The sequence below is a fragment of the Schistocerca serialis genome, chromosome 5 (assembly GCF_023864345.2).
Source record: "Schistocerca serialis cubense isolate TAMUIC-IGC-003099 chromosome 5, iqSchSeri2.2, whole genome shotgun sequence".
NCBI lineage: Eukaryota > Metazoa > Arthropoda > Insecta > Orthoptera > Acrididae > Schistocerca > Schistocerca serialis.
In genome coordinates this window covers 601323083-601350120 of record NC_064642.1, presented here as the reverse complement: position 1 = coordinate 601350120, position 27038 = coordinate 601323083, and the positions used below count along the sequence as shown (strand labels likewise).

The window sequence follows — 27038 nt, the reverse complement described above, 5'->3', positions numbered from 1 at the left end:
CTCAGAAGTGCGATTCGAAAACGTTCCTCTCCCTGGCCACGCTGTGGGAGGAGCGTAAGTCTCAGGATGGCGGTAACAGTTATTCGCCCCGATTCTTAGTTTGCCCGAGAGCTGATGGGGAGTCTTTTCTATCCACAAAGCCTCAGTTCTTCATCGACCATTTAGAGGACAAGTTTGGGGAGGTGGAGGGCTTGTCCAAATTGCGCTCTGGGTCAGTACTGATACAAACGGCATCCTCCGCCCAGTCACGCAGGTTACTTGCTTGTGATAAGTTGGGGGATGTTAATGTTACCATCACACCACATAAGAGTTTAAATATGGTCCAGGGTGTTATTTTCCATAGGGACCTACTTTTGCAGTCTGATGACGAGCTGCGCGCCACCTTAGAGCGTAGAGGTGTTCATTTCGTCTGGCGCGTTCATTGGGATCCGAGGGACAATCAGGTTGCTACCAGTGCCTTCATCTTGGCCTTCGAGGGTGATACATTACTGGAGAAGGTCAAGGTGATGGTCTACCGTTTTGACGCCAAGCCCTATATCCCTCCCCCGATGTGGTGCTTTAAGTGCTGGAAGTTCGGCCATATGTCTTCCCGCTGCACTTCCAGCCTCACATGTCGACATTGCGGACGCCCATCACATCCCAATACTCCATGAGCCCCGCCTCCCATCTGTGTCAACTGGGGAGAGCATCATTCACCTTGCTCGCCAGACTGCAAAGTCTTTCAGAAAGAGCGCAAAATCATGGAATATAAGGCCCTGGACTGACTGACCTATACTGAGGCCAAAAGGAAATATGACAGACTACATCCTGTGAGAATATCTTCTTACGCCACTGCTACAACAACTGTGCTAGCCCCATCAGTTTCGAGACTTCCAGCCAGCTCGATGAGCAGTACAACTCATCCTGCCCCCTTGCCCGTGGGGGACTCTACCCACACGGTTGCTTCTGCACCACCCACCTCAGGAGCAACATCCTCCCAACCATAGGGGACGTCCGTCTCCGCTTCTCAGCCGGAGAAGTGTCTAACTTCTTTGGCTACTCTCGCCCGTAAGGGTTCCCTTGGGTCCCTCCCTTCCCAGGCTTCCACCAGCGGGAAGGATGACGCCAGACAGTGGCATAAGTCGCCACCAGTGGCTGGTCATAGGGCTTCGCGATCCTCCTCCGTCCCGGAGACTGAATCAGTGAAGCCTTCCCAGCTGGTGAAACCCAAGGTTCAGGGAGAGAAGTCCAAGCAAAAGACCTCTAAGGCCAAAGAACTTGCGGTGGTACCGACCCCACCACACCCTTCGAGCTCTGCATCTGAGGATGAGGTAGAGTTCCTGGCGTCCGCTGAGGACCTTGATCTCGCCGGTCCCTCAGGTGCCATGGATGTCACTCGCACGGGTACTGAAACGGTGGCAGCGAGTGAACACACGGCGTAAACGGCCTCCCCAGTCCCTTCATGCCTTTCTTAGCCATGGACAATACCATCCTCCAGTGGAACTGCAGCGGTTTCTTCCGCTATCTAGCTGATCTCGGGCAACTCATCAGCCTTCACCCTTTCTTCTGCATTGCTCTTCAGGAACCTTGGTTTCCAGCTATGCGAAGCCCCGCCCTCCGTGGCTATCCGGGTTATTATAAGAACCGGGCAGCTTATGAAAGGGTGTCTGGTGGCGTCTGCATCTACGTCCTTAACTCTCTTCACAGCAAGTCTGTCCCTCTACAAACAGCTTTAGAGGCTGTCGCTGTTCGGGTGTGGACGCCACAGGCTGTTACCGTCTGCAGTCTTTACCTTCCACCGGATGGTGACGTCGTGCAGAATGTCCTGGCTGCGCTGATAGCCCAATTGCCGCCACCTTTCTTGTTACTGGGCGACTTCAACGCCCATAACCCTCTGTGGGGTGGGTCAGTGGGAACAGGTCGAGGCGCCATCGTTGAGCATTTATTGGGCCAGCTCGATCTTTCGATTTTAAATGATGGTGCCTTCACACACTTCAGTGTGGCACATGGCACATACTCCGCCATTGACCTTTCGATCTGCAGCCCTAGCCTCTTACCGTCTGTCCAATGGAGTGTGCATGGCGACCTTTGTGGTAGTGACCACTTTCCGATCTTTCTGTCACTGCCATGGCGTCGCTCTTCTGGGCACCCTAGCAGATGGGCTATGAATAAGGCTGACTGGGACTTGTTCTCCTCCATTGCCGCTATTGAGCCTCTCTCTAATGCCGCCATTGATGCGTTGGTTCACTCAGTCACCACTGTCATCGTTACTGCCGCAGAGTCTACCATTCTCCGTTCTTCTGGGTCCCCTCGGTGGACGACTGTGTCTTGGTGGTCGCCTGAGATCGCTGAAGCGATTAAAGATCGCCGGCGGGCGCTCCAGCGTCACAGGCGACATCCCTTCGTAGAACACCTCATCACCTTCAAACGGCTGCGTGCGCGGGCCCGCCGCCTTATCCGCCAACGCAAGCAGGAGTGCTGGGAGCGGTATGTTTCCACCATTGGCGTCCATGTCTCTCCATCGCAGGTCTGGGCCAAGATTAGACGCCTCTATGGCTATCGAACCCCTGTCAGCGTCCCAGCGCTCTCACTGAATGGAGCAGTTTGTACTGACTCCGACGTAATTGTAAACCGCTTGGCAGAGCATTTTGCTCTGAGTTCCTCTTCTACGCAATACACTCTTGCCTTCCGCTCCATTAAAGAGCGGATGGAACATCAGAGTCTTTCGTTTCGCACCCACCATCCTGAATCCTACAATGTTCCATTCAGTTAGTGGGAATTTCGCAGTGCCTTAGCCGCTTGCCCTGATACCGCTCCTGGGCCAGATCGCATCCACTGTCAGATGCTGAAACTCCTTTCAGTGGACTGCCAGCGACGGCTCCTCGACCTTTACAGCCGTCTGTGGGTCGAGGGTGAGTTTCCGTCGCAATGTCGGGAAAGCATTGTCATGCCCGTTTTGAAACCTGGTAAGAACCCTTTGGAGGTGGACAGCTACCACCCCATTAGCCTCACCAGCGTTCTTTGCAAGTTGCTCGAACGGATGGTGAGCCGGCGGTTGAGTTGGGTACTCGAGTCACGGGGCCTCCTGGCTCCGTCTCAGGGTGGGTTCCGTAAAGGCCGCTCTGCCGCCGACAATCTGGTGAGCCTGGAGTCCGCCATCCGTCAGGCCTTTGCCCGCCGTCAGCACCTTAGCGCTGTCTTTTTCGACATGCAGAAGGCATACGATACTACGTCGCACCATCACATCCTCTCTACGCTTCATGGATGGGGTCTTCCGGGTCCGCTGCCGATTTTCATTCGCAATTTTCTGGCACATCGTACCTTCCATGTGCAAGTCGCGGCCTCTCATAGTTCCTCCCAAGTTCAGGAGAACGGGGTGCCACAGGGATCGGTTCTAAGTGTCTGCCTGTAAAAACAGCAATTAGCGGGCTCGCTGCGGCATTGGGAACGTCTGTCTCAGCGTCCTTGTATGCTGACGACTTCTGCCTTTACTATAGCTCTCATGGCATTGCAGCTGCTGAACATCAGCTGCAGGGCGCTATCCGCAAGGCGCAGTCTTGGGCTGTAGTGCATGGCTTTCAGTTTTCGGCTGTCAAGATCTGCGTTATGCATTTCTGCCGGCGACGCACTGTTCATCCAGAGCCGCGGCTTTACCTTGATGGCGAACTTCTTTCTGTGGTGGAATCACATAGGTTTTTGGGTATGGTTTTTGATGCCCGGTTGACTTGGCTGCCTCATATTCGGCAGCTTAAACAGGTGTGTTGGCGGCATCTAAATGCTCTGTGATGCTTGAGCCACACCCGCTGGGGCGCCGACCGATCTAATCTCTTACGGCTCTACCAGGCGTTAATCCAGTCCCGTCTGGATTATGGGAGCCTGGCTTATGGCTCAGCATCCCCATCTGCGTTGCAGGTGCTGGACCTAATCCTCAACAGTGGAATACGCCTTGCCACTGGTGCTTTCCGGACTAGCCCTGTGGACAGCATACTTGTGGAGGCGGATGTCCCTCCACTGCGGTTACGGCGCAAACGTTTGATAGCCGCTTATGCTGCCCATGTTTTTAGCTTGCCTGGGCATCCTAACTACCGTCTACTGTTTCCACAGTCGCACGTCCATCTTCCAGAACGTCTGCCCCGGGCTGGATGTATGATTGCGATTCGCGTCAGAGAGCTTCTCTGCGGGCTTGGGGCTTTACCTCTTTCGCCTCTTTCCGGGCACCTATGCGTGCACCCCCGTGGTGTGTGCTTCGCCCTCGCCTTCGGCTTGGATTGGCACATGGCCAGAAGGACTCAGTCCCTCCGGAGGCCTTCCGCCGCTGCTTTCTTTCCATCCTCGCAACGTATCAGGGCTCTGGCCTTGTTTACACTGACGGCTCGATGGCTGCTGGTCATGTCGGTTATGCTGTGACTCTAGGGGACCACTATGAACAACGTTCATTGCCAGCTGGCTGCAGCGTTTTCACTGCTGAGCTGGTCGCCATCTTTCATGCCCTCGAGTATATCCGCTCTTGCTCAGGTGAGTCCTTCGTTATCTGTAGCGATTCCCTGAGCGGTTTACGAGCTCTCGACCAGTGTTTCCCTCGTTATCGTCTGGTGATGGCTATCCAGGAGTCCTTGCATACTCTTGCCCGTTGCGGCCGCTCTTTGGTCTTTGTTTGGACCCCAGGCCATGTTGGGATACCCGGCAATGAACATGCCGACCACCTGGCGAAAGCGGCCACCAGTAAACCATCTCTGGACATTGGCCTCCCGGAGACTGATTTGCGAGCAGTCCTCCACCGAAAAGTTTTTGCGCTTTGAGACGCTGAGTGGTGCGATCTAACCACGTCCAATAAACTCCGTGCCATCAAGGAGACGACGACTGTGTGGCGATCATCCATGCGAGCCAATCGCAGAAACTCAGTTGTCCTTTGTCGGCTCCGCATTGGCCACTCCCGGCTGACGCACAGTTACTTACTGCGCTGGGAGGACCCTCCTCTCTGTCGCTGCGGGGCGACTTTGACAGTGGCCCACATTTTGTTCGCCTGCCCCCTTTTACCCGTGATCAGGCAGACCTTTGCACTGCCTGATACGCTCCCTGCCCTTTTACATGATGACACTGCCATGACAGGCTCAGTTTTGCGTTTTATTCGGGCAAGGGGCTTTTATCATTTGCTCTGTCTATTTTTATTTAGTATTGAGTCTGGCTTCTGGCCTACAGTTTTAGCCTGAGTTTTTGATATGTTTCTCGGTGGTTGGCTTTTCCTTTTTTTTCTCTATGGTCGGCTAACCACCATCACACTCTGTGTGATTTCAATTCCTTTTTTCTGGACTTTGTCTAAGTTTCTATTGTTCTGTGTCGTCTGTCATCTAGTCTGTTGAACGTTTTTTTTATTCTCTGAGGGTGTTTTTCTAGTATTTGGAAAAAGGGACCGATTACCGTAGCAGTCTGGTCCCTTTAATCCCACAAACCAACCAACCTATCCGCTGGGAAAGCTCGAAGAGTCACAAATAATTATTAGTTCGTCATTTTGTCTGTTTCCTGTCTTTAATTTAGTGCTTTAAAATTCGTGGAGGTATGTTCCGTCTATGCAACTAATTGAAGGCAGTTTGTTTATTACCATACGCGTTTCTCTTCTTTCATTTGTGAAGCATCTTCAGGGGCCCGTAATACATGCTTCATTTTATACATATAATAAAAGTATTATGTGATAGAATATCTTGCTCTGTTACATTTTGTTGTGTTTTCTTCTTGTTTTTTTGGTTACAATCAACTTTTGAAGCGCAAATTTCGTGATGCGAAATTACCGTTCGCTGTTACGATGCGTGTGGTCCTGGAGATGAATTCGTTTGTTTCCATGCTCCAGTTGGCCGATGTCCGACGTTCTTTTACCCACATTTGGCTCAACACAGCGCATATATCACCTGCACGTTTCATTTTGTGATGAACGAATGTGTATTTTTGGTGTGTACTGTTGCCAACGTCGTTGTGTACTTATTTACCGTCTTTTGTTGGTGTTGTGTGTTGTTTAATTATTTTACTAAAAGAAAAAAGAAAAATTAAACCACTCACAAAACACAAACAAAACGACGGCAGATAAACACACAACGACGTTTGGCAACAGTACACATCGAGATCACACAAATGTTGATCACAAAACGGAAAGTGCAAGTGATATATACGATTTTTTGAATCAAATGTGGATGAAAGAACGCCGGAAATCGGCCAACTATAGCATGGAAACTAACGAATACGTCTCCAGCACCACACTGCACCACTTCAAAAGTTGATTCTATCTTAGAAAACAAAAGCAAAACACGACAAAATGTTACTGAGCCGAAGTTGTGTCCGGCTCTTCGAAAAGCGCGCCAGGCGGAGTGCTATCGCTTCGCGTCTAGTGTTTGCGGTGGCGCTTTCGGTTTGGCGCGCTATTTGAATCGCTTTCGCCCTCTGGCGGGAGGTGGAGCAAGTATACGGTCGCGTTACGATCGAGGAGTACGTACTGGACAGTGACCGAGAAGGGTGGTGGCGCGAGCGAGGCTCTGTTGTTGGGGGTCGTCAACTGCTCGCCACGTGCTTTGTCCGACCTCTTGGCTGTCAGGGGCTAAGTCTGTCTTACATCTACATCTACACTACGTCTACATTTATACTCCGCAAGCCACCCAACGGTGTGTGGCGGAGGGCACTTTACGTGCCACTGTCATTACCTCCACTTCCTGTTCCAGTCGCGTATGGTTCGCGGGAAGAACGACTGTCTGAAAGCCTCCGTGCGCGCTCTAATCTCTCTAATTTTACATTCGTGATCTCTTCAGGAGGTATAAGTAGGGGGAAGCAATATAGTCGATACCTCATCCAGAAACGCAACCTCTCGAAACCTGGCGAGCAAGCTACACCGCGATGCAGAGCGCCTCTCTTGCAGAGTCTGCCACTTGAGTTTGTTAAACATCTCCGTAACGCTATCACGGTTACCAAATAACCCTGTGACGAAACGCGCCGCTCTTCTGTGGATCTTCTCTATTTCCTCCGTCAACCCGATCTGGTACGGATCCCACACTGATGAGCAATACTCAAGTATAGGTCGAACGAGTGTTTTGTAAGCCACCTCCTTTGTTGATGGATTACATTTTCTAAGGACTCTCCCAATGAATCTCAACCTGGCACCCGACTTACCAACAATTAATTTTATATGATCATTCCACTTCAAATCGTTCCGCACCCATACTCCCAGATATTTTACAGAAGTAACGGCTACCAGTGTTTGTTCAGCTATCACATAATCATACAATAAAGGATCCTTCTTTCTATGTATTGGCAATACATTACATTTGTCTATATTTAGGGTCAGTTGCCACTCCCTGCACCAAGTGCCTATCCGCTGCAGATCTTCGTGCATTTCGCTACAATTTTCTAATGCTGCAACTTCTCTGTATACTACAGCATCATCCTCGAAAAGCCGCATGGAACTTCCGACACTATCTACTAGGTCATTTATATATATATTGTGAAAAGCAATGGTCCCATAACACTCCCCTGTGGCACGCCAGAGGTTACTTTCACGTCTGTAGACGTCTCTCCATTGATAACAACATGCTGTGTTCTGTTTGTTAAAAACTCTTCAATCCAGCCACACAGCTGGTCTGATATTCCGTAGGCTCTTACTTTGTTTATCAGGCGACAGTGCGGAACTGTATCGAACGCCTTCCGGAAGTCAAGAAAAATAGCATCTACCTGGGAGCCTGTATCTAAAATTTTCTGGGTTTCATGAACAAATAAAGCGAGTTGGGTCTCACACGATCGCTGTTTCCGGAATCCATGTTGATTCCTACAGAGTAGATTCTGGGTTTCCAAAAACGACATGATACTCGAGCATAAAACATGTTCTAAAATTCTACAACAGATCGACGTCAGAGATATAGGTCTATAGTTTTGCGCATCTGCTCGACGACCCTTCTTGAAGACTGGGACTACCTGTGCTTTTTCCCAATCATTTGGAACCTTCCGTTCCTCTAGAGACTTGCGGTACACCGCTGTTAAAAGGGGCGCAAGTTCTTTCGCGTACTCTGTGTAGAATCGAATTGGTATCCCGCATGTACGTGACTTATGAAGCTTAGAAGCCGTGGTCCAAGAGATCAGTGGGTGGGACTGTATGTCTTCTTGTCGGCCGTTGAAACCACTGGCAGCGGTTGGCTCTGACGAGCATTTGGAAGTGCAACGTGTTCCTGGCGCTATGGTGGAGTGTGAGAAGTTGATTGCTGTTTTTATGTGACAGAGTTATAAAGGGGTTTTTCAAGTTCTAGTACAGAGTATGAGATTCTTCACCAGTGGTCGTGTTGGGGTCTTCCCACCACAGTTTTCGTTTGACTGTCCGCTGGAATGTGGTAATTGCTTCTTGGTCGGGCCGTTTCATTCACACCTCGATTGGGTGATTTAGGGTCGGTGTCGCGTGTCTCTATGGTTCGGAGTCTGTGCAGGCACCGCGCTTACTACATCTGCTGGTTTTGGGTAACTCGGGGTGGTGATGGCTTGTAATGGAAGTTTTGGGGCAGATCTGCTGTGGCCTTGTGGACCACCAATAACTATTCCGCCTATTGTGATTTGGGCCTCTTTACACGTGTCAACCCTCAACGACCTAAGGAAAATTTTTTGGGAACTGCCTTTAATGTGAAGGTATGTGTCCTGGCATATTCATATTCATCTTGCAACAACTGACATGTGTAATATAAGTTATTTAACTGGCGAGAGACAACTATCTTAGCTTTAGTACGGACCAGCTACTTAAAGGTTTTATTTTTTTAAAGAAATTGTTGTCTTATAGATATAACAAGTTAAAATCTTAGTATTGGGAAGTTGTTAACGTCATACCTGGCAATCCCCTTTTCATAAAGAAAATTTGTCAGCTATACGAAATTGTTTTTCAATTTGGTTTTTTTATAGGCCAGACCTAAAAAGTTATTATTGAAAAAGCCTTTTAAAATAAAAAGATAACCTTAGCAGTGTACGTTATTTCACCAACACCTCCTGGCCCCTACTTCCACTATAACGTTTTTGGAATAACATGTGTACTTGATTTGTTGTTTGTTAACCGCCCTAATTGACGTTTCAGTAACATACCAACATATTGTAACTACCACGTAATACGTTTGTTATATGTATAAAAGGAAACCTGTATTACAGGCCGCTGAAGATGCTTCACAACTAAAAGTAGCGAAACGCTTATGGCAATAAACAAACTGCTTTCAATTAGACTCCACGAATCTTTTTTAGTTCTTGACTAATTCATATAGTTCAGACATTCTTCTGATTGCCCTCCCTCGTAATATATCAGCGTCGTAGCTGCAGGTGTACGTATCTCAGGCGGCGTGCACCCCCCGCCCGGGACACAGAGCTGCACTGGTGGCTCCGGTATGCGATGAAAACTGAGACGCCGCGTGGGATTAGCCGAGCGGGGTGGTGAGTGGGGGGGGGGGGGGGGGTAGGGCTCCAGTCATGGACTGTGTGGCTTGTCCCGGCGGAGGTTCGCGTCCTCCCTCGGGCGTGGGTGTGTGTGTGATTTAGGTTAAGTAGTGTGTAAGCTTAGGGACTGATCACCTTAGCAGTTCAATAAGATTTCACGCACATTTGAATTTTTCTTTTTTTTGAGAATTGAGACGGCAGGGTAGAGTCGCGCTGCGGTTGCGGGCGTCCACCACGTTATCTCTAATGCGGAAGACCGCGTCGTTTCAGTGGCATGTCGATGACGCTTCCGGCAGTCGAAGTCTGGACCGACGGTGAGGAGCAGTGGTGAGGTGTTGCCTGCTCGGCCTGGGCAAACGGGCAGAGGTCCCTCCTTCGCGGTCCGGTGGCGACAGAATTCATAGCGACGATTCCCCAGCTAACACACAGCAGGCGCCGTGCATGGCCTTACCGTGCCGAAGGTGGCGTATTGCCCTTGGCTGGCGCTTCAATGCTGGTTCTCGGCGCTGAATTCGCGGAAGGGCTGCGTTCGGTGCCATTGCGAACCATCTGGAACGGGGCAAATACAGGGCTTTGGCGATGCCGTCGACGACAAGGAAGTGAGTCGAGCCGGAATGCCTTCTCGATGGCTGGCGCCTGGGTGTGGTTCTGACACCTGTGACGGTGTCACGGAAGTCCTGCTGCTGCCGAGGGGTGCTGGTCAAGCAGGGACGATGGCATGGACTGGTACGGGACTAATCAGGAAAGAGCGTTGTGTCCCACTGCTGCCTAGTCCACAAAGAGTCGTTTCTTGTGGCCTGATTTCGGCGCTCGTGCTGCGACGACACGGAAGCTCATTAGGCAGTTCAGTGACCAGCACCTGCTATCTGGTCGCAGCCTCGTTGCATTTCTGGGCTTCAACTTCTGCTCCAAGTTCTCCTATAGTTTTGTCCCGTTGCAGAACGAAAAAAGAAAATGGATCTTGCAAAAAATTCCGCTTCAAACACTACAGTTGCATGAACTATTGCTTATCAACCAACCGGCCCTCGTAACTGGAGACACTTCGAATGGAATTAGGCACGTTCCTTACCAAATTGTCAAAATAACAATATCGGATATTTCCACATTCCTGCACAGCGGCCTCCGTAATACCCTGTAAGGTCTCTGGTGGGACAACAGTGGCACAAGATGTTTGCAGATCGCTAACTTTAGCACCGTCCTTTGCGGAAAAAAGAAATGAAATGTCGTGTGGCTCGAGCCTCCCGTCGAGTAGATCGGTCACGTCATGCAAGTCATTTTAGTTGACGCCATTTCGGCGACTTGCGTGTCGAGGGGGATGAGATAATGATGAAGACAACACAATACCCAATCCCTAAGCGGAGAAAATATCCGAGCCAGCCGGGAATCGAACCCGTGCCCTTTTTCATGGCATTCCGCGGTACTGACCGCTCAGTTATCGACGCGGACGCCCAATGCGGGAAACATGGAGGCCATCCATCCGACTGACTGACTATGTTCCACTAGGAACGTGTTCACACATTTTGCCGATGGCGCCGTGCACTATCGTCCATCAGCGTGAATCCCGCTCCAATACGTTTACTAAATGGAGCCACAATTCCTGCAGGATGTAGTTCCAACAAATCACACCAGTCATCTTTTCATGTATTGCCGCAAGGGGTTAATCTAAAACACGCTGAAAATAGCATGGCTACAAAAACACAGTAGCACATCATTATATTTTTTTACTATTCGTTTTTTGAAGTATAGTTTACTACAGATACTTTCATACTACTTTACTTATTGTATGTTACAGCATGTTTTGAGCAATTATTGTCGCTGTCTGCGACATATCTTCTGTGTTTTTTTTTCTGTTGCCGTTTTTTACTTAGCGAACATCGTGTCATCTGCAACCATGTGAGTGTCTGTTAGTAAACAAATACTAAAAGTTGAACTTCGTATGTCAGCAATATATACTTGGGTTTGTGGTGGTGTTGTGGAAACCAGTTATTTGGTGCGTACTGAGCTGTTACTTAGCTATTCGTATACTTACGTTCGTTGGATGGTATGTAGCTCCTTTTATACATAGAAAAACCAAACTTTCACACTTTGTTTGTGATACAGAATATTACGCCATCTTGCTGTTGGCGTGTGTCGCGAGAGGTGCATCGCATGTGGCGAGAAAGGCTATGAAAACTGTTGCGCGAATTCGTACAGAAAAGATACACATACGATAACAACAGATGCCTCAAAAACACAGTAGACATAATAGAGAAAATTAGGAGTGTCAGCATCCCCCCAACAGCAAGACTGGTATCTTTTGACATAACATCCATGTACACAAACATACCCACAAAAGAAACTATAAACATAATAGAACAACAGCTAAATTGCAAGAAATTCCCAGATGAACAAATAATTGAAATCTCATCCATTCTTAGGCTAATCACAGAACAAAACTACTTCACTTTCAACAACAACTTCTACTTGCGACAAGAGGGGGTCCCCCATCAGTGGAACCTTAGCCAACATTTTCTGGGGCCATATAGAGGACACAATATTCAATAATATTGTAAAACAAGGAGGGTACACTGTAATCTACTGGTAGCGATATGTGGGTGACATAATCAGTCTTGTAGATGAAACACATAACAGGATAGAAGAGCTACATAGTAACATCAACACAGTACACCCACAAATCCACTTCACAATGGAAATAGAAAATAACAAGAAACTAAATTTCTTGGACCTTACAATCACAAGATACAACCACCAACATGAATTCTCCATCTACAGAAAACTCACATCCACAAGCATTGTTATCCACAGCTCATCCAACCACCCGACAGTACATAAATATGCCAGTTTCACACACATGCTCCGCAAGATAAACACCTCTTAAGCCAGAAAACTACACACACGAACTAAATACCATGAAACAAATTGCTTTTGAAAACGACTACAAAACATACATCATAAACAAGCTCAACAACAAGGTAAAACGGAAACATGCAGTACACACAGACAACACAGCAGACGACACCACATTAGAGAAAAAGAGGGGTATGGTACACAATAACATACAGTAACAAAATATCACAGATAATAGGAAACATCTTGAAAAAGCAACGGATACCAGTAACATTCAGAACAAACAATACAGTTCAGAAAAGACTCATACCACTCAGAAATATCTGAGACAAATTCAGTAACGCTGGAATATATCAACTCACTTGCAACTCCTGTCAGGCCCAATACATAGGACAAACATGCACAAACTTCCGAACGAGGTACACAGAGCACATAAGAGCTCTGAAGAGTGACAGCACACATTCAACTTTCGCAGAACATCGAATGAACAAAAACCATAACCCCACTAATATCGAAAACGGTCTACGCACTCTGAGAAACAACAATAGTCTATACCGACAACTAACAAAAGAGGAAAATTACTACACACAAAAACCTATAGTCGAAGGGAAAAATGTAATAAACGAAAACACTACACTTTGCAACAACACACTCGTTACAGCTCTGAGAGAACTGACCAAGGACACAGAACAGAAAGCGCACACACGCAAAAGAACCACTTCCCCATCACACACACAGACATAAACAATGAACAGAAGTCGTCGTAATTCGCGCTACAGTTTTCATAGCCTTTCTCGCCACATGCGATAAACCTATCACGACACACGCCAACGACAAGATGACGTAATATTCTGCATCAGAAACAAAGTGTGAAAGTTTTGTTTTCTGTGTACAAAAGCAGCTACATATCATCCAACGAACGTGTGTACACGAATAGCTAAGTAACAGCTCAGTACACAATAAACAACTGGTTTCCACAACACTACCACAAACCCAAGTATATATTGCTGGCATAGGAAGTTCATTTCTTCGTATTTGTTTACTAAAAGCCGCTCACATGGTTGCAGATGACATGATGTTCGCTAAGTAAAAAACGGTAACAGAAAAAAAGGCACAGACAATATGTCGCAGACAGCGACATTAATTGCTTACAACTTGCTGTAACATACAATAAATAAGGTAATATGAAAGTGCCCATAGTAAACGAATAGTAAAAAAAATGTAATAATTTGCTACTGTGTTTCTGTAACCATGCTATTTACTGCATGTTTTAGATTTAAAAAACCCCACTGATGATGGTGATATTTGTGGCCGAAACTAGATTGGGAGAATAAAGAAATAAACGAATAACAAGGTGTTTTGCATCAAGGCGGACTGAATTTCTGATATTACTGTTTTAATACAGTAAGGGTGTAAACGTTTTCTCGTCGTCCCCAGACATGAATATTAGTATGGTTACAGTGGTCAGATACCGGTGTCATCAGAAAAGAGCGTTGCTTCCCATTGCTGCCTAGTCTACAAAGAGTCGTTTCGTTCCCATGCGACACGAGGCAACTTTCGAGCCCGATTTACAGGAGGAGCCTTGACAGGTTCTCTGGCAAGTAATCCCAGCTCATGGAAACGATTTCCTCTCATTTTTGTTGACGCCTGTTCTTCTGTAGTGTTTGTAACTGCCAGCAAAGACATGTAGCATAGCTATTGTATGCAAATATGTGTTCTGCATACCTGCTGAATTTCCGCCGTCGCCACTTCGGTGAAGATCCGTAACTGATTCTGTCGCTAGGAACTTGCACCAGATTCTAAAGTCATCACTTTGACACTTAGCAACATTCGGTTCGATGTCCACCCGTCTCATTCTATGCTCCATTATAGTGACTAAATGGAACCTCTGATCATACGTTATTGTTCTGAAGTGCTGCAATGCTCACACTCGACACGGTTGCCATAGACTGCCTATACAGATTACCGCCTTGCGGTAAAAACAGAGCCTGTTTTATCTAGAATTACAATACAAACAAACCAATGTACTGATAACAGCCTGTATTTCTAGATCTCAACGTTTAGTATTAATGTTTAGGCAGTATGCATCATTTATTTTGAGACTGTATTATAAAACAGCAACTCACAGATGCAGAAACCATATTTTGAACTACATAAAATTCTTATGAAAAGACATACCCTCTGGCGACCATTTACCGGTTATCTACTGCAGATGAAAGAGGAAGATATTTCAAAAATGTAGGAAATAAAGACGGGACTGGAATAAGTTGAAAATTCAAAGGTTATGAGTATCAAAGTAAGCAATGGATAACGTTACTGACAGAAGTAGGGGAGGGAATTACAGTACGAATGGATAATTTTGCGAGACAGAATGAGGCAAAAGTCGAAGGTTCGAGTTCCAGCCAGCACACAGTTTTACTCGGGAAAGGGGTGTTAAGTTTCAGTACATACGAAGGTTATCAGATTTTACGATCGCCAAAGAGTATCTCTTTTGGCAGAGGTACTGAAATGAACGTCATCTCGATTACACACGCTTTTACTTGCTTGTGAGCGATTTATGATATTACTGCATATGGCCAGGACTCACAAAAAATGAGCGAGCTTTGTTGCGGCATGTTACATGTTGCATCAGCTGGAATTGGCTGAATCTGGATCAGTATCAGGCACAGTTCAGGAGCCTCTTCCTCACCGAGCTCAGATTATTATTAAGCTTAGAGCCAATGTTACACGCAGTTGCCGTCATGTAGCTAGAAACTTGCTAACATTTTTTTCGGTGAGCATACAATTTCTATTTTAAAATTGTCACACTGTGCAGCAGAACAGCTTTACTAATTGTTAGCACGGTACGAGCGCACTATAGGAATGGTACTCACCTATGTTATTCGGTAGGTGGGGTTGCATCTCGAGCCACTCACGTAGCTTCTTCACTGCGAACTCAATGTCCTCTTCAGTGAAGCCTAGGTGCTTCCTGATGAATGCAATCTCCTTTGAAGTGGCAGGCTGGAAGTTGTAGTTGGTGCTCATCGTGGAGTAAATCTTGAAAACAGAAATGATGGTTACACAACGCAAGCAGAAGACGTTAATAACTAGTAAGCACATTAGAAAAAGAAATTTACACCCCACAGCTCTTATATATTTGAAAAATGCCACATTAGTGCCTTGAACTGCTGGTATAATACTTCTTTTACACAACCAGTTCCAGTCGTCCGGCCATCAACCGCTTCATAAAAATATTCACGATGTCATGTTAGGCGAAATGTAATTACATTACAACTATCCTACCATGAACGATGCTTTTTGTTGAATCTTCAGTGTGCTATCGGCTTCAAAAGGCATTTATTCATAACACACAAGTTAAAATACGAAAAGAATTAAACACGAAAGTTCTTTAACCACCAATACATGTTTCCCTTCATTTTATTAAAACAAATTTTAACAGTAGCTCCGTGTTTTCGACAGAACCCCTGTGTACTGGTGCCTAGAAACAGCATTTAGTCAGAGGTTGTAAGTTACAAAAAGAAAATCTCAGCAGATACGGTCGTCAACTGAAAATGTCGTATACAATATGGCGTCTCGCAAATTCTGCTTGTGAGGTAGAAATTTTTCATTCCTCTTACTAATTCTCCTTTGCCACTGAAACGAATCCTTTTAATTTTACTGAGATCAGCAAAGCAATAAAAATCTCGCAGAATGCAATGTTCATCTACCTATAATAAATTAATATCTTTTTAAATTTTCATTCTCGTATGGTTATATAGTGAGAAGTACCATAGTCGTCTTCTTCTTTCTTCTTGTTTGAGCCACCGAACTAGAATTGTCATGTACGACAATTGTTATATGTTTTAGTGTGAAATAATCATCAGTATTACCATAAATATGTCCATATTCGGTACTAAGATTCTCGCTCCCATTATCTATAAACGACTAAATCTTTTATAAAAAGACTGTCGGTTTGTTGACACGATAATCGCACGCAGTAAGCACGGTACCATTTATGTATTTCAACATTTGTACGTCTAGCCTGCAATCTATGTCCTTAATAAAGACTTAATCAGTTTTATTAATACTATGTAAGTCATTTCCTGTCACTAAAACTAACATAATCACAGTTTCATCTACATCTACATTTATACTCTGAAAACCACCCAAGTGTGGCGGAGGGCACTTTACGTGCCACTGTCATTATCTCCCTTTCCTGTTCCAGTCACGTATGGTTCCCGGGAAGAACGACTGCCAGAAAGCCTCCGTACGCCCTCGAATCTCTCTAATTTTACATTCGTGATCTCCTCTGGAGGTATAAGTACGGGGAAGCAATATATTCGATACCTCATCCAGAACCGCACCCTCTCGAAACCTGGACAGCAGGCTAAATCGCGATGCAGAGCGCCTCTCTTGCAGAGTCTGCCACTTTAGTTTGCTAAACATCTTCGTAACGCTATCACGCTTACCAAATAACCCTGTCACGAAACGCGCCGCTCTTCTTTGGATCTTCTCCATCTCTTCCGTCAACCCGACCTGGTATGGATCCCACACCGATGAGCAATACTCAAGTATAGGTCGAACGAGTCTTTTGTAAGCCACCTCCTTTGTTGATGGACTATATTTTCTAAGGACTTTCCGAATGAATCTCAACCTGGCACGCGACTTACCAAAAATTAATTTTATATGATCATTCCACCTCAAATCGATCCGCACGCATACTCCCAGATATTTTACAGAAGTAACTGCTACCAGTGTTTGTTCTGCTATCATATAATCACACAATAAAGGCTCCATCTTTCTATGTATTCGCAATACATTACATTTGTCTATGTTAAGGGTCAGTTGCCACTCCCTGCACCAAGTGCCTATCCGCTGCAGATCTTCCTGCATTTCGCTGCAATTTTCTAATGCTGCACCGTCTCTGTATACTACACCATCATCCGCGAAAAGCCGCATAGAACTTCCGACACTATCTACTAGGTCATTTATATATATATTGTGAAAAGCAATGGTCCCATAACACTCCCCTGTGGCACGCCAGAGGTTACTTTAACGTCTGTAGACGTCGCTCCATTAAGAACAACATGCTCTGATCTGATTGCTAAAAACTCTTCAAACCAGCCACATAGCTGGTCTGATATTCCGAAGGCTCTTACTTTGTTTAACAGGCGACAGTGCGGAACTGTATCGAACGTCTTCCGGAAGTCAAGGAAAATGGCATCTACCTGGGAGCCTGTGTCTAATATTTTCTGGGTCTCGTGAACAAATAAAGCGAGTTGGTCTCACACGATTGCTGTTTCCGGAATCCATGTTGATTCCCACAGAGTAGATTCTGGATTTCCAGAAATGACATGATACGCGAGCAAAAAACATGTTCTAAAATTCTACAACAGATCGATGTCAGAGATATAGGCCTATTTGCATTTGCTCGACGACCCTTCTTGAAAACTGTGCCCTTTTCCAATCATTTGGAACCTTCCGTTCCTCTATAAAATTGCGGTACACGGCTGTTAGAAGGGGGGCAAGTTCTTTCGCGTACTCTGTGTAGAATCGAATTGGTATCCCGTCAGGTCCAGTGGACTTTCCTCTGTTAAGGAACGACGACTTCTGGCGCTGGAGTACATATCTGCGTAGTGAGAAAAGCGTTCCATGCGGCGAAATCAGTGAGGCATCAAGTGAAAGCATTTTACAAGATACATCATACAGTAAATATATCCGCAGTTGCGAATATGAGCAACCATCAGTTGTAAAATGGAATGACGACAACGTGCAAAGCACATTTGGACATGTATGCAAATCAAAAGGAACTTTGCATCGTAATTCACAGGAACACAGGCACTGCAATATCGTACACAATACATCATTTCTGAATCCTGTGTCTCTATATGTTTCCATCATTTTCTTGCTGTTGTCATTGAGATGCACCTTCCTTGGTTAACATTTCACACTATTACTTGAAGATTGTAGACTTATAGAAAGCTTTTGACAATCTTGACTGGAGTACTTTCTTTCAAATTCTGAAGGTGGCAGGGGTAAAATACAGGGAGCGAAAGGCTATTTGCAATATGTACAGAAAGCAAAAGGCAGTTATAAGAGTCGAGGTACATGAAAGGGATGCAGTGGTTAGGAATGGAGTGAGACAGTGTTGTAGCCCATCCCAGATGTTATTTAATCTGTATACCGAGCAAGCAGTAAAGGAAACAAATGAAAAATTCGGAGTTGGTATTAAAATCCATGGAGAAGAAATAAATACTTTGAGTTTCGTTGATGATATTGTTATTCTGTCAGAGACAGCAAAGAACTTGGAAGAGCAGTTGAACGGAATGGGCAGTGTCTTGAAAGGAGGATATAAGATGAACATCAACAAAAGCTAAACGAGGATAATGGAATGTAGTCGAAGTAAGTAGGGTTATGCTGAGGGCATTAGACTGGGAAATGAGACACTTTAAGAAGTGAAGGAATTTTGCTATTGGGGGAGAAAAATAACTGATGATGGTCGAAGTAGAGAGGATATAAAATGTAGACTGGCAATGGCAAGGAAAGCGTTTCCGAAGAAGACAAATTTTTTAAGACCGAGTATAGATTTAAGTGTCAGGAAGTCGTTTCTCATAGTATTTGTATGGAGTGTAGCAATGTATGGAAGTGAAACATGGATGATAAATAGTTTGAACAAGAAGAGAATTGAAGCTTTCGAAATGTGGTGTTACAGAAGAATTAGATTAGTAGATCACATAACTAATGAGGAGGTATTTAATAGAACTGGGGTGAAGAGAAATTTGTCATACAACTTGACTAGAAGAAGGGATCGGTTGGTAGGACACGATCTGATTCATCAAGGGATCACCATTTCTGTATTGAAGGGCAGCGTGGAGGTTAAAGATCGTAGAGGGAAACCAAGAGATGAATACACTAAGCAGATTCAGAAGGATGTAGGCTGCAGTAGGTAATGGGAGAAGAAGAAGTTGGCACAGGATAGAGTAGCATGGAGAGCTGCATCAAACCAGTCTCTGGACGGAAGACCACTACAACAACAGTTGAAAATTAATTTAAAATCCACAACGGTAATATGGTGGCGGTATTACCCTGGTGACCATTTTCAGGACCGTCACTACTTACTATTATGCGTACGAATTGTAAAGTAATTGAAAGTTACAAAAGTTTTTATCTGTTTCATGTACAAGCAAAATGACGAAGTATAGACGAAACCAATTGGAGCTGGAAGATTATACATTTGAAAGGAAATCTGGTTCGCGAATGGAGTTAAGGAAACTGATGAAACAAATCGTTAGAGAAATGTATTTGGAAATCCATGTTCACTACAGCTAAACATACAAGGAAGGGGAAAATTTTTTTATTGTGCCTTGCCTAAATGTATAGTGTTATTGCCGGTAAAAAACATCATTCACAGCTCATTTCTTGTTCGAAATATAATTACGACAATTTGGATTGGACAAGATGACTGATTTTGTGCTGTGAATGTACAGAATACCACAGCGATACTGTATGGCGTCAGCAAATTAATGTCGTCCTCCTAGATAGTTATGTTCATCATTATTGTTATTTGTGTGCTGACATCAAATTAAAACACCTAATTTCACACAAGTAAATTTAAATACAAAATGGAACCATAAAGATGCGATGAAGTATGGTGGATTACTGTATCCGGGAGTAGCGAATTATTTGACGTGGCTGTTTTAAACATTGACAGTTCAGCATACGAAATGCACCCGTTCAAGTCCCGCTTGCGGCTTTATATCTTTGTTTGGAGGCGATGATAAAAACGAATTTTGAGCAATTATCGTTACAGGAAAATTAAATGTCGACGGAAATATGATCTAAACCTCTGTATTACCTCTAATATCTCGAATATCTCGTCGTGATCATTTAGCCAGATGTATTTAGGAGTGAGTAATATTTTGTCCGACTATTCCAGGGAAAAACTCTTTTCAAATTTCAATATAAATTCTATCCGTAATACGCAACCCCTCTCTTGTAAGGTCTGCCACTGGAGCTTCTTCAGCATCTCTCTGACGCTCTGGTGTCGTGTTAACGATCCCGTGACGAAACGTACCGCTCCTCGTTGAATTTATCTTTTCTGTCAGACCTACCAGGTGAGGATTTCATATGTGGTTGTTGTGGTCTTCAGGCCTGAGACTGGTTTGATGCAGCTCCCCATGCTACTCTATTTTGTGCAAGCTTCTTCATCTCCCTGTACTTACTGCAACCTACATCCTTCTGAATCTGCTTAGTGTATTCATCTCTTGGTCTCTCTCTACGATTTCTACCCTCCGCGCTGCCCTCCAATGCTAAATTTGTGATCCCTTGATGCCTCAGAACATGTCCTACCAACCGGTCCCTTCTTCTTGTCAAGTTGTGCCGCAAGATGTGTGCAAGATGACGTCCTCTTAGGTAAAATATTCCAGAGTTATAATAGACCCCCCCTTCGGATCTCCGGGCGGGGACTACTCAAGAGGACGTCGTTATCAGGAGAAAAAGGATTTAATATAGATGAACAGTAGTCAAGAATAGGTCGTAAAATCGCTTTTTGTGCCACTCCTACTTGGATGAGTAACGTTTCAGTAAGATTCTTCCTAGGAATCTCAGTCTGGCATCTAGTTTTCCTACTTAACGTCGTTGATGACAGTTACTCATTGTTCTTTTACGGAGTATATTGCTTGCTGCAGTTTGTCGTCAATAGTGTAGTTGTGCAGTAGTGGATTTCTTTTCCTGTGTATGCGTGTTATGTTACATTTACTTACGATCAGGGTCAACTGCCGAATATTGCACTTCACCAATCATTTACAGTCTATTCTGCAAATCGATGCTGTCTTCTGGCGTTGCTACTTTGTTATAGAAAACCACATCACCTACGATCAGTCCTAGACAGCTTCCGACGCCCTCTGCTAGATGATTTATATACATTGAATACATTAATTGTACTATGATACTTCCTTCGGGTACTCCGGGAAATACACTTCCATCTGTCAGTTTTGTTCCGTTCAGAGCAACGTGTTTAGTTCTGTCTGCAAGGAAATCCTGAATTCAGTCGCCAATGTCGTCCTGTACTCGATAAGCTCGTATTTTGTTCACTATATAGCGGTGGAGAACGGTGTCAAATTCCGCCATAAAGTCAAGAAACACGGCGCACACAGGAATATTTTGACCTAAAAGCTGCCCAAAAGTGCACTCTTCAAGCGCGGATACTTCCCGGAATGCATAAGCCCCTGCGATAATCTGACAGAAGGGGCGCTGCTGAGCCAGTGTGTTATTGTGCACAGATACGCGGTAGAGCCAATCTGTATTTCCGTCTCACTCACAGAACGTCTGGCTACTGGCTTGAAATCGCTCTGCAATTATGAATGTATTTAAGTGTATTTTTACTTGAAGTGTGGTGAAAAGCAATTTGTATTCCGAACATTCGGATATGTGCCATTATTTATGATTACTTTCTTTCATATTACTCACATCAAAACGGAATGGACAGTGTCGTGAAAGCAGGGTATAAGATGAACTTCAACAAAAGCAAAACGAAGATAATGGAATGTAGTCGAATTAAGTCGGGTGATGCTGAGGGAATTAGATTAGGAAATGAGACAATTAAAGTAGTAAAGGAGTTTTGCTACTTGGGGAGCAAAATAACTGATGATGGTCGAAGTAGAGAGGATATAAAATGTAGACTGGCAATGGCAAGGAAAGCGTTTCTGAAGAAGAGAAATTTGTTAACATCGAGTATTGATTTAAGTGTCAGGAAGTCGTTTCTGAAAGTATTTGTATGGAGTGTAGCCATGTACGGAAGTGAAACATGGACGATAAATAGTTTATACAAGAAGAGAATAGAAGCTTTCGAAATGTTGTGCTACAGAAGAATGCTGAAGATTAGATGGGTAGATCACATAATTAATGATGAGGTATTGAATAGATTTGGGGAGGAGGGGTTTGTGAAACAACTTGACTAGAAGAAGGGATCGGTTGGTAGGACATGTTTTGAGGCATCAAGGGATCACTAATTTAGTACTGGAGCGCAGCGTGGAGGGTAAAAATCGTAGAGGGAGACAAAGAGATGGATAAACTAAGCAGATTCAGAAGGTTATAGGCTGCAGTAGGTACTGGGAAATGAAGAAGCTTGCACAGGATAGATTAGCATGGAGAGCTGCATCAAACCAGTCGAGCGATGTCGTTATCCAGAAGGAAGTCATTCACAAGATGTGAACGATGTGGGCGCGAATTTCCGTCCATGAAGACGAATGCCTCACCAATATGCTGCCGATATGGTTGCGCTATCGATCGAAGGATGGCATGCACGTATTGTACAGCCGTTACGGCGCCTTCCGTGATCACCAGCGGCGTATGTCAGGCCCACATAATGCCACCCCAAAACAGCAGGGAACATCCACCTTGCAGCACTCACTGGACAGTGTGTCTAAGGCGTTCAGCCTTATTGGGTTACCTCCAAACACGTATCCGACGATAGTCTGGTTGAAGGCATATGCGACACTCATTGGTGAAGAGCCAATCCTGAGCGGTTCATTCGGTATGCTGTTGGGCCCATCTGTACCGCGCTGCATGGTGTCGTCGTTGCAAAGATTGACCTCGCCATGAACGTCGGGAGTGAAGTTGTGCATCATGCAGCCTGTTGCGCACAGTTTGAGTCGTTACACGACGTCCTGTGGCTGCACGAAAAACACTATTCAACATGGCAGCGTTGCTGTCAGGATTCCTCCGAGTCATAATCCGTAGGTAGTGGTCATCACTGCAGTAGTAGCCCTTGGGCGGCCTGAGGGAGGCATGTCATCGACAGTTCCTGTCTCTCTGTGTCTCCTCCATGTCCGAACGCCTTGGTTCATTCCGAGACGGCTGGACACTTCTCTTGTTGAGAGTCCTTCCTGCCACAAAATAACAAAGCGGACGCGATCGAACCGCGGTACTGACCGTCTAGGCATGGTTGAACTACTGACAATACGAGCCGTGTACCTCCTTCCTGGTGGAATGAACGGAACTGATCGGCTGTCGGACCGCCTGCGTCTAATAGGCACTGCTCATGCATGGTTGTTTACATCTTTGGGCTGGTTTAGTGACATCTCTCAACAGTCAAAGGGACTGTGTCTGTGATACAATATCGACAGTCAACGTCTATCTTTAGGAGTTCTCGGAACCTGGGTGATGCAAAACTTATTTTGATCAGTGTATTTATTACTTTTATTAGTAATCAGTCTCTTCGTTAAGTTCAGGGTGTTTTCCTGTATATTTGTTAATACAGTGTGAAACAAAAATCATTCCTTTACTGGAAATTGAAAGGAAAAGTAGCCGCTGAATACGTAAGTTTAATTTTGCACATCGAGTTGTCGGCTATAAAAAAAAAAAATAAAAAAATAAAAAAAAATAAAAAAAAAGTTGTCGCCCAAATGAAATACGAAAGCATTTCGTTTTTGTCCTGGATCCTTCGAAATTCAAAATTATGACATGAAAATGACTCTAAGACTATACAAAGAGATGTTCTGAAAAATTGTTTGTAAAAAGATTTGACTTTATGTTAAATTATGTGTTATCAAATCCTACCTACCCTGATGAAGAGAAGAAACGATTTTAATATAAACTACCTTAACGTCTCAAATAAACAAACGATGCCTTACTTCACACAAATTTCCCTGTACCATCTTAAGAATAGCCGTAACAGACTGCAAAGTACCATTAAAACTCCGAAAACAGCAAAACTTTAACTGGTAGCCCGTCAAAGTCGTTCGTAGAGTTACGCGAACGCTGTGAAAGATGCAAAATACAGCTACTGAGGAACAGTTTCGGAGCCACAGAATTGCATCTACATCTACATACATACTCGCAAGCCACCGTACGGTGCGTGGCGGAGGGTAAATTGTACCACAACTGGTCAAAAAATGGTTCAAATGGCTCTGAGCACTATAGGACTTAACATCTGAGGTCATCAGTCCCCTAGAACTTAGAACTAATTAAACCTAACTAACCTAAGGACACCACACACATCCATGCCCGAGGCAGGATTCGAACCTGCGACCGTAGCAGCAGCGCGGTTCCGAACTGAAGCGCCTAGAACCACTCGGCCACTCCACTTCTACAACTTACTAGGCGCACGACTAAAGACCTAGTTGTTTCGAAAAATCTACACCACCGTCTACTTGCTATTGCAGACTAAAATGAATCAGATTTATTCATGAATCAGCTGATGTTACTTTTGAAGAGATTGGTTATATCAACAGACAAACTGTAACATTACAAGAAACAAAAATTGCAAGAACAGGGGAGGATGTATGCCTAACACACACTTTGGTGATATCGTAGATTATATGATCAGCAATGCAGGAACAAAGACAGCTTCGACAGTGAGATGGTACATTTGCAAGGCTACCTCAAAGATTTCAATGACTTGTCGAAAACAAAAGTAGTGAATACATAAGTTCTTCAGTCGGTCTGCCTATGCTCCATACCCGAGGTAGGCTTTTCGAATTTTTGTAGCATTTGTCCTATATGATAAACATCGAGAAGTGACACATTCTTTCAAATGAGGAAAAGAAATTCGTTCAAGAGAGGAAAACTTCACACAAGGAACGTTTAGAAAAAAAAAAAAAAAAATATGTGTGAAATCTTATGGGACTTAACTGCTAAGGTCATCAGTCCCTAAGTTTACACACTACTTAACCTAAATTATTCTAAAAAACACACACACCCCTGCCCGAGGGAGGACTCCAACCTCCGCCGGGACCAGCCACACAGTCCATGACTGCAGCGCCGAGACCGCTCGGCTAATCCCGCGCGGCAGGAACGTTTAGATATCAGTTGGGATTAACTGTAGATGTTCCCAAGCAACGCAAAGAAAATAGCAATGTTGGAAATACCAGCAGATGTTTTTTGCAGACCCTGAAACAACAAGTGTACATGTGCAGCTCATCTATCGATTGAGGGTTATTGTAGAAGCTATTTCCAGTTGACGTAATATACACATAGGCAAATATTATGCTTATATTGTTGAAACAGCAAGATTGTATCCTGTTGTATGTCTCCCACTGTACAGAAGATTTTGGTGCATGGCCCAGTTGTCATTGAACGTGTCCTCTTACGCACAGGCAGTTTATCAGAAGAAGTATGGTTATCACACGGGACTCGCAGTTCAAATGGCCATGAGCACTATGGGACTTAACTTCTGAGGTCATCAGTCCCCTAGAACTTAGAACTACTTAAACCTAACTAACCTAAGGACATGACACACATCCATGCCCGAGGCAGGATTCGAACCTGCGACCGCAGCGGTCGTGTGGTTCCAGATTGTAGCGCCTAGAACCGCTTGGCCACTCCGGCCGGCAGGACTCGCAGTCGGGAGGACGACGCTTCAGATCCGCGTCCGGCCATCCTGATACCGGTTTTCCGTGATTTCCCTAAATCGAATCAGGCAAATGCCGGGAATGTTTCTTTGACGAGGTATGGCCAACTTCCTTCCTCATTCTTCCCTAGCCCGATGGGACCGATGACTTCGCTGTTTTTTCCCTTTCCCCAAATCAACCAACGAATCAACCAATCATAAGAAGAGGCCGAGGCCCGTAATAAGCACTGTGGCAAGAAAATCTCATGAGATGGATGCAATCTGGACGTAATGAACAGGCTACTACTGACATCCGATCCGCTAATAACAGGTATGAGGCCTAAGCCAAAGAAAACCAATAACCCTCCGTTATAAAAAACATTACATTTACGGCTCTCAAGCGAAGAATGGATTAGGCAGATTCCTTAGGCGGAAAATGAGGTGAAGAAGAGTCGCCAATAGAAATAGACTTGTCGGAAGAACAAGACTGCGTGGCATCATCTGAATAACACATAGTATTCCAGCTAAGAAGTAAGGAATCTAACAAGAATACCATAATTTGGTTCCATTTCATGTTATAAAGTATGTAAATACTTTATTACTCTACAAAAATCGCCTCTAGGGTCAGACAGAAAATACCAAACACTAATTTAGACCAACTTTTTACATTAAATACCCCTATGTGGGGCGTCAACGTGAATGGATCTCATAGAGGAACAGAGCGAGCTGAGTTTCACATCATCTCAGTTTGCAGAATCTATGTTTATTTTTGTACAGATATTCGTTATCAAAGACGTCATAATTCTTGAGTATTAAAACATGCTCCACAATTCTACAACAGGCGGGCGATATTAATCTACGACCCATTTTCAGAACAGGAATGGCTTACTTTTCTTCAAATCGCCACCGGTAGGTACCTTTGTTGCTCCAGCGATCTACGACAAACGGCTGCTAGAACGGGAGCAAGTTCTTTCGCACAATCCCTGTAGATTATTATAGGTATCTCATCTGGATCTGATGCCTTTCCGCTACTAAGCGATTGTAGTTGCTTTTATATTCCGCTATTGATTATCTCAGTATCTGCCATTTCGACTTTCGTATGATGATTCAAAGGAGGTACCGTATTACGATCTTCCACGGTGGAACAGCTTCGGAAAATCAAATTCAGTATTTCGGCTCACTGTCTGATGTCTTCCATTCCGGTAGCAACATGACGACTGAGGGAATGAACAGATGATTTTGAACCTTTTACTAAGTTTACGTAAGACAAAAAGGTCTTAGTGTTTTTACTCGCATCAGTTGACAAAATTTTACTTTCACGTCGTTGAATGCCTCTCTGATGGTTCTCCTTATGCTCATTTTCGCTTCGTTCAGCTTTTGTCTGTAAGCTAGGTTTTGACTTGTCTGGAATTTGTGATGAAGCTATCTTTGTTTACACAGCAGTTTTCTAACACGGCTAGTAAACAACAGT

At 44.7% G+C, this 27038-nt stretch overlaps 1 protein-coding gene across 1 annotated transcript in view; it reads right to left on the bottom strand.

Annotated features, from left to right (window-relative positions):
• Window positions 1-27038, bottom strand: part of LOC126481590 (alpha-tocopherol transfer protein-like) — a 178350-nt gene that overhangs the window by 82133 nt on the left and 69179 nt on the right. Inside the window, exon 2 of the mRNA XM_050105450.1 lies at window positions 15132-15294. Coding sequence (XP_049961407.1) covers window positions 15132-15282 — 151 coding nt within the window. The 5' untranslated portion in view covers window positions 15283-15294. The remainder of the gene's footprint in view (window positions 1-15131; window positions 15295-27038) is intronic.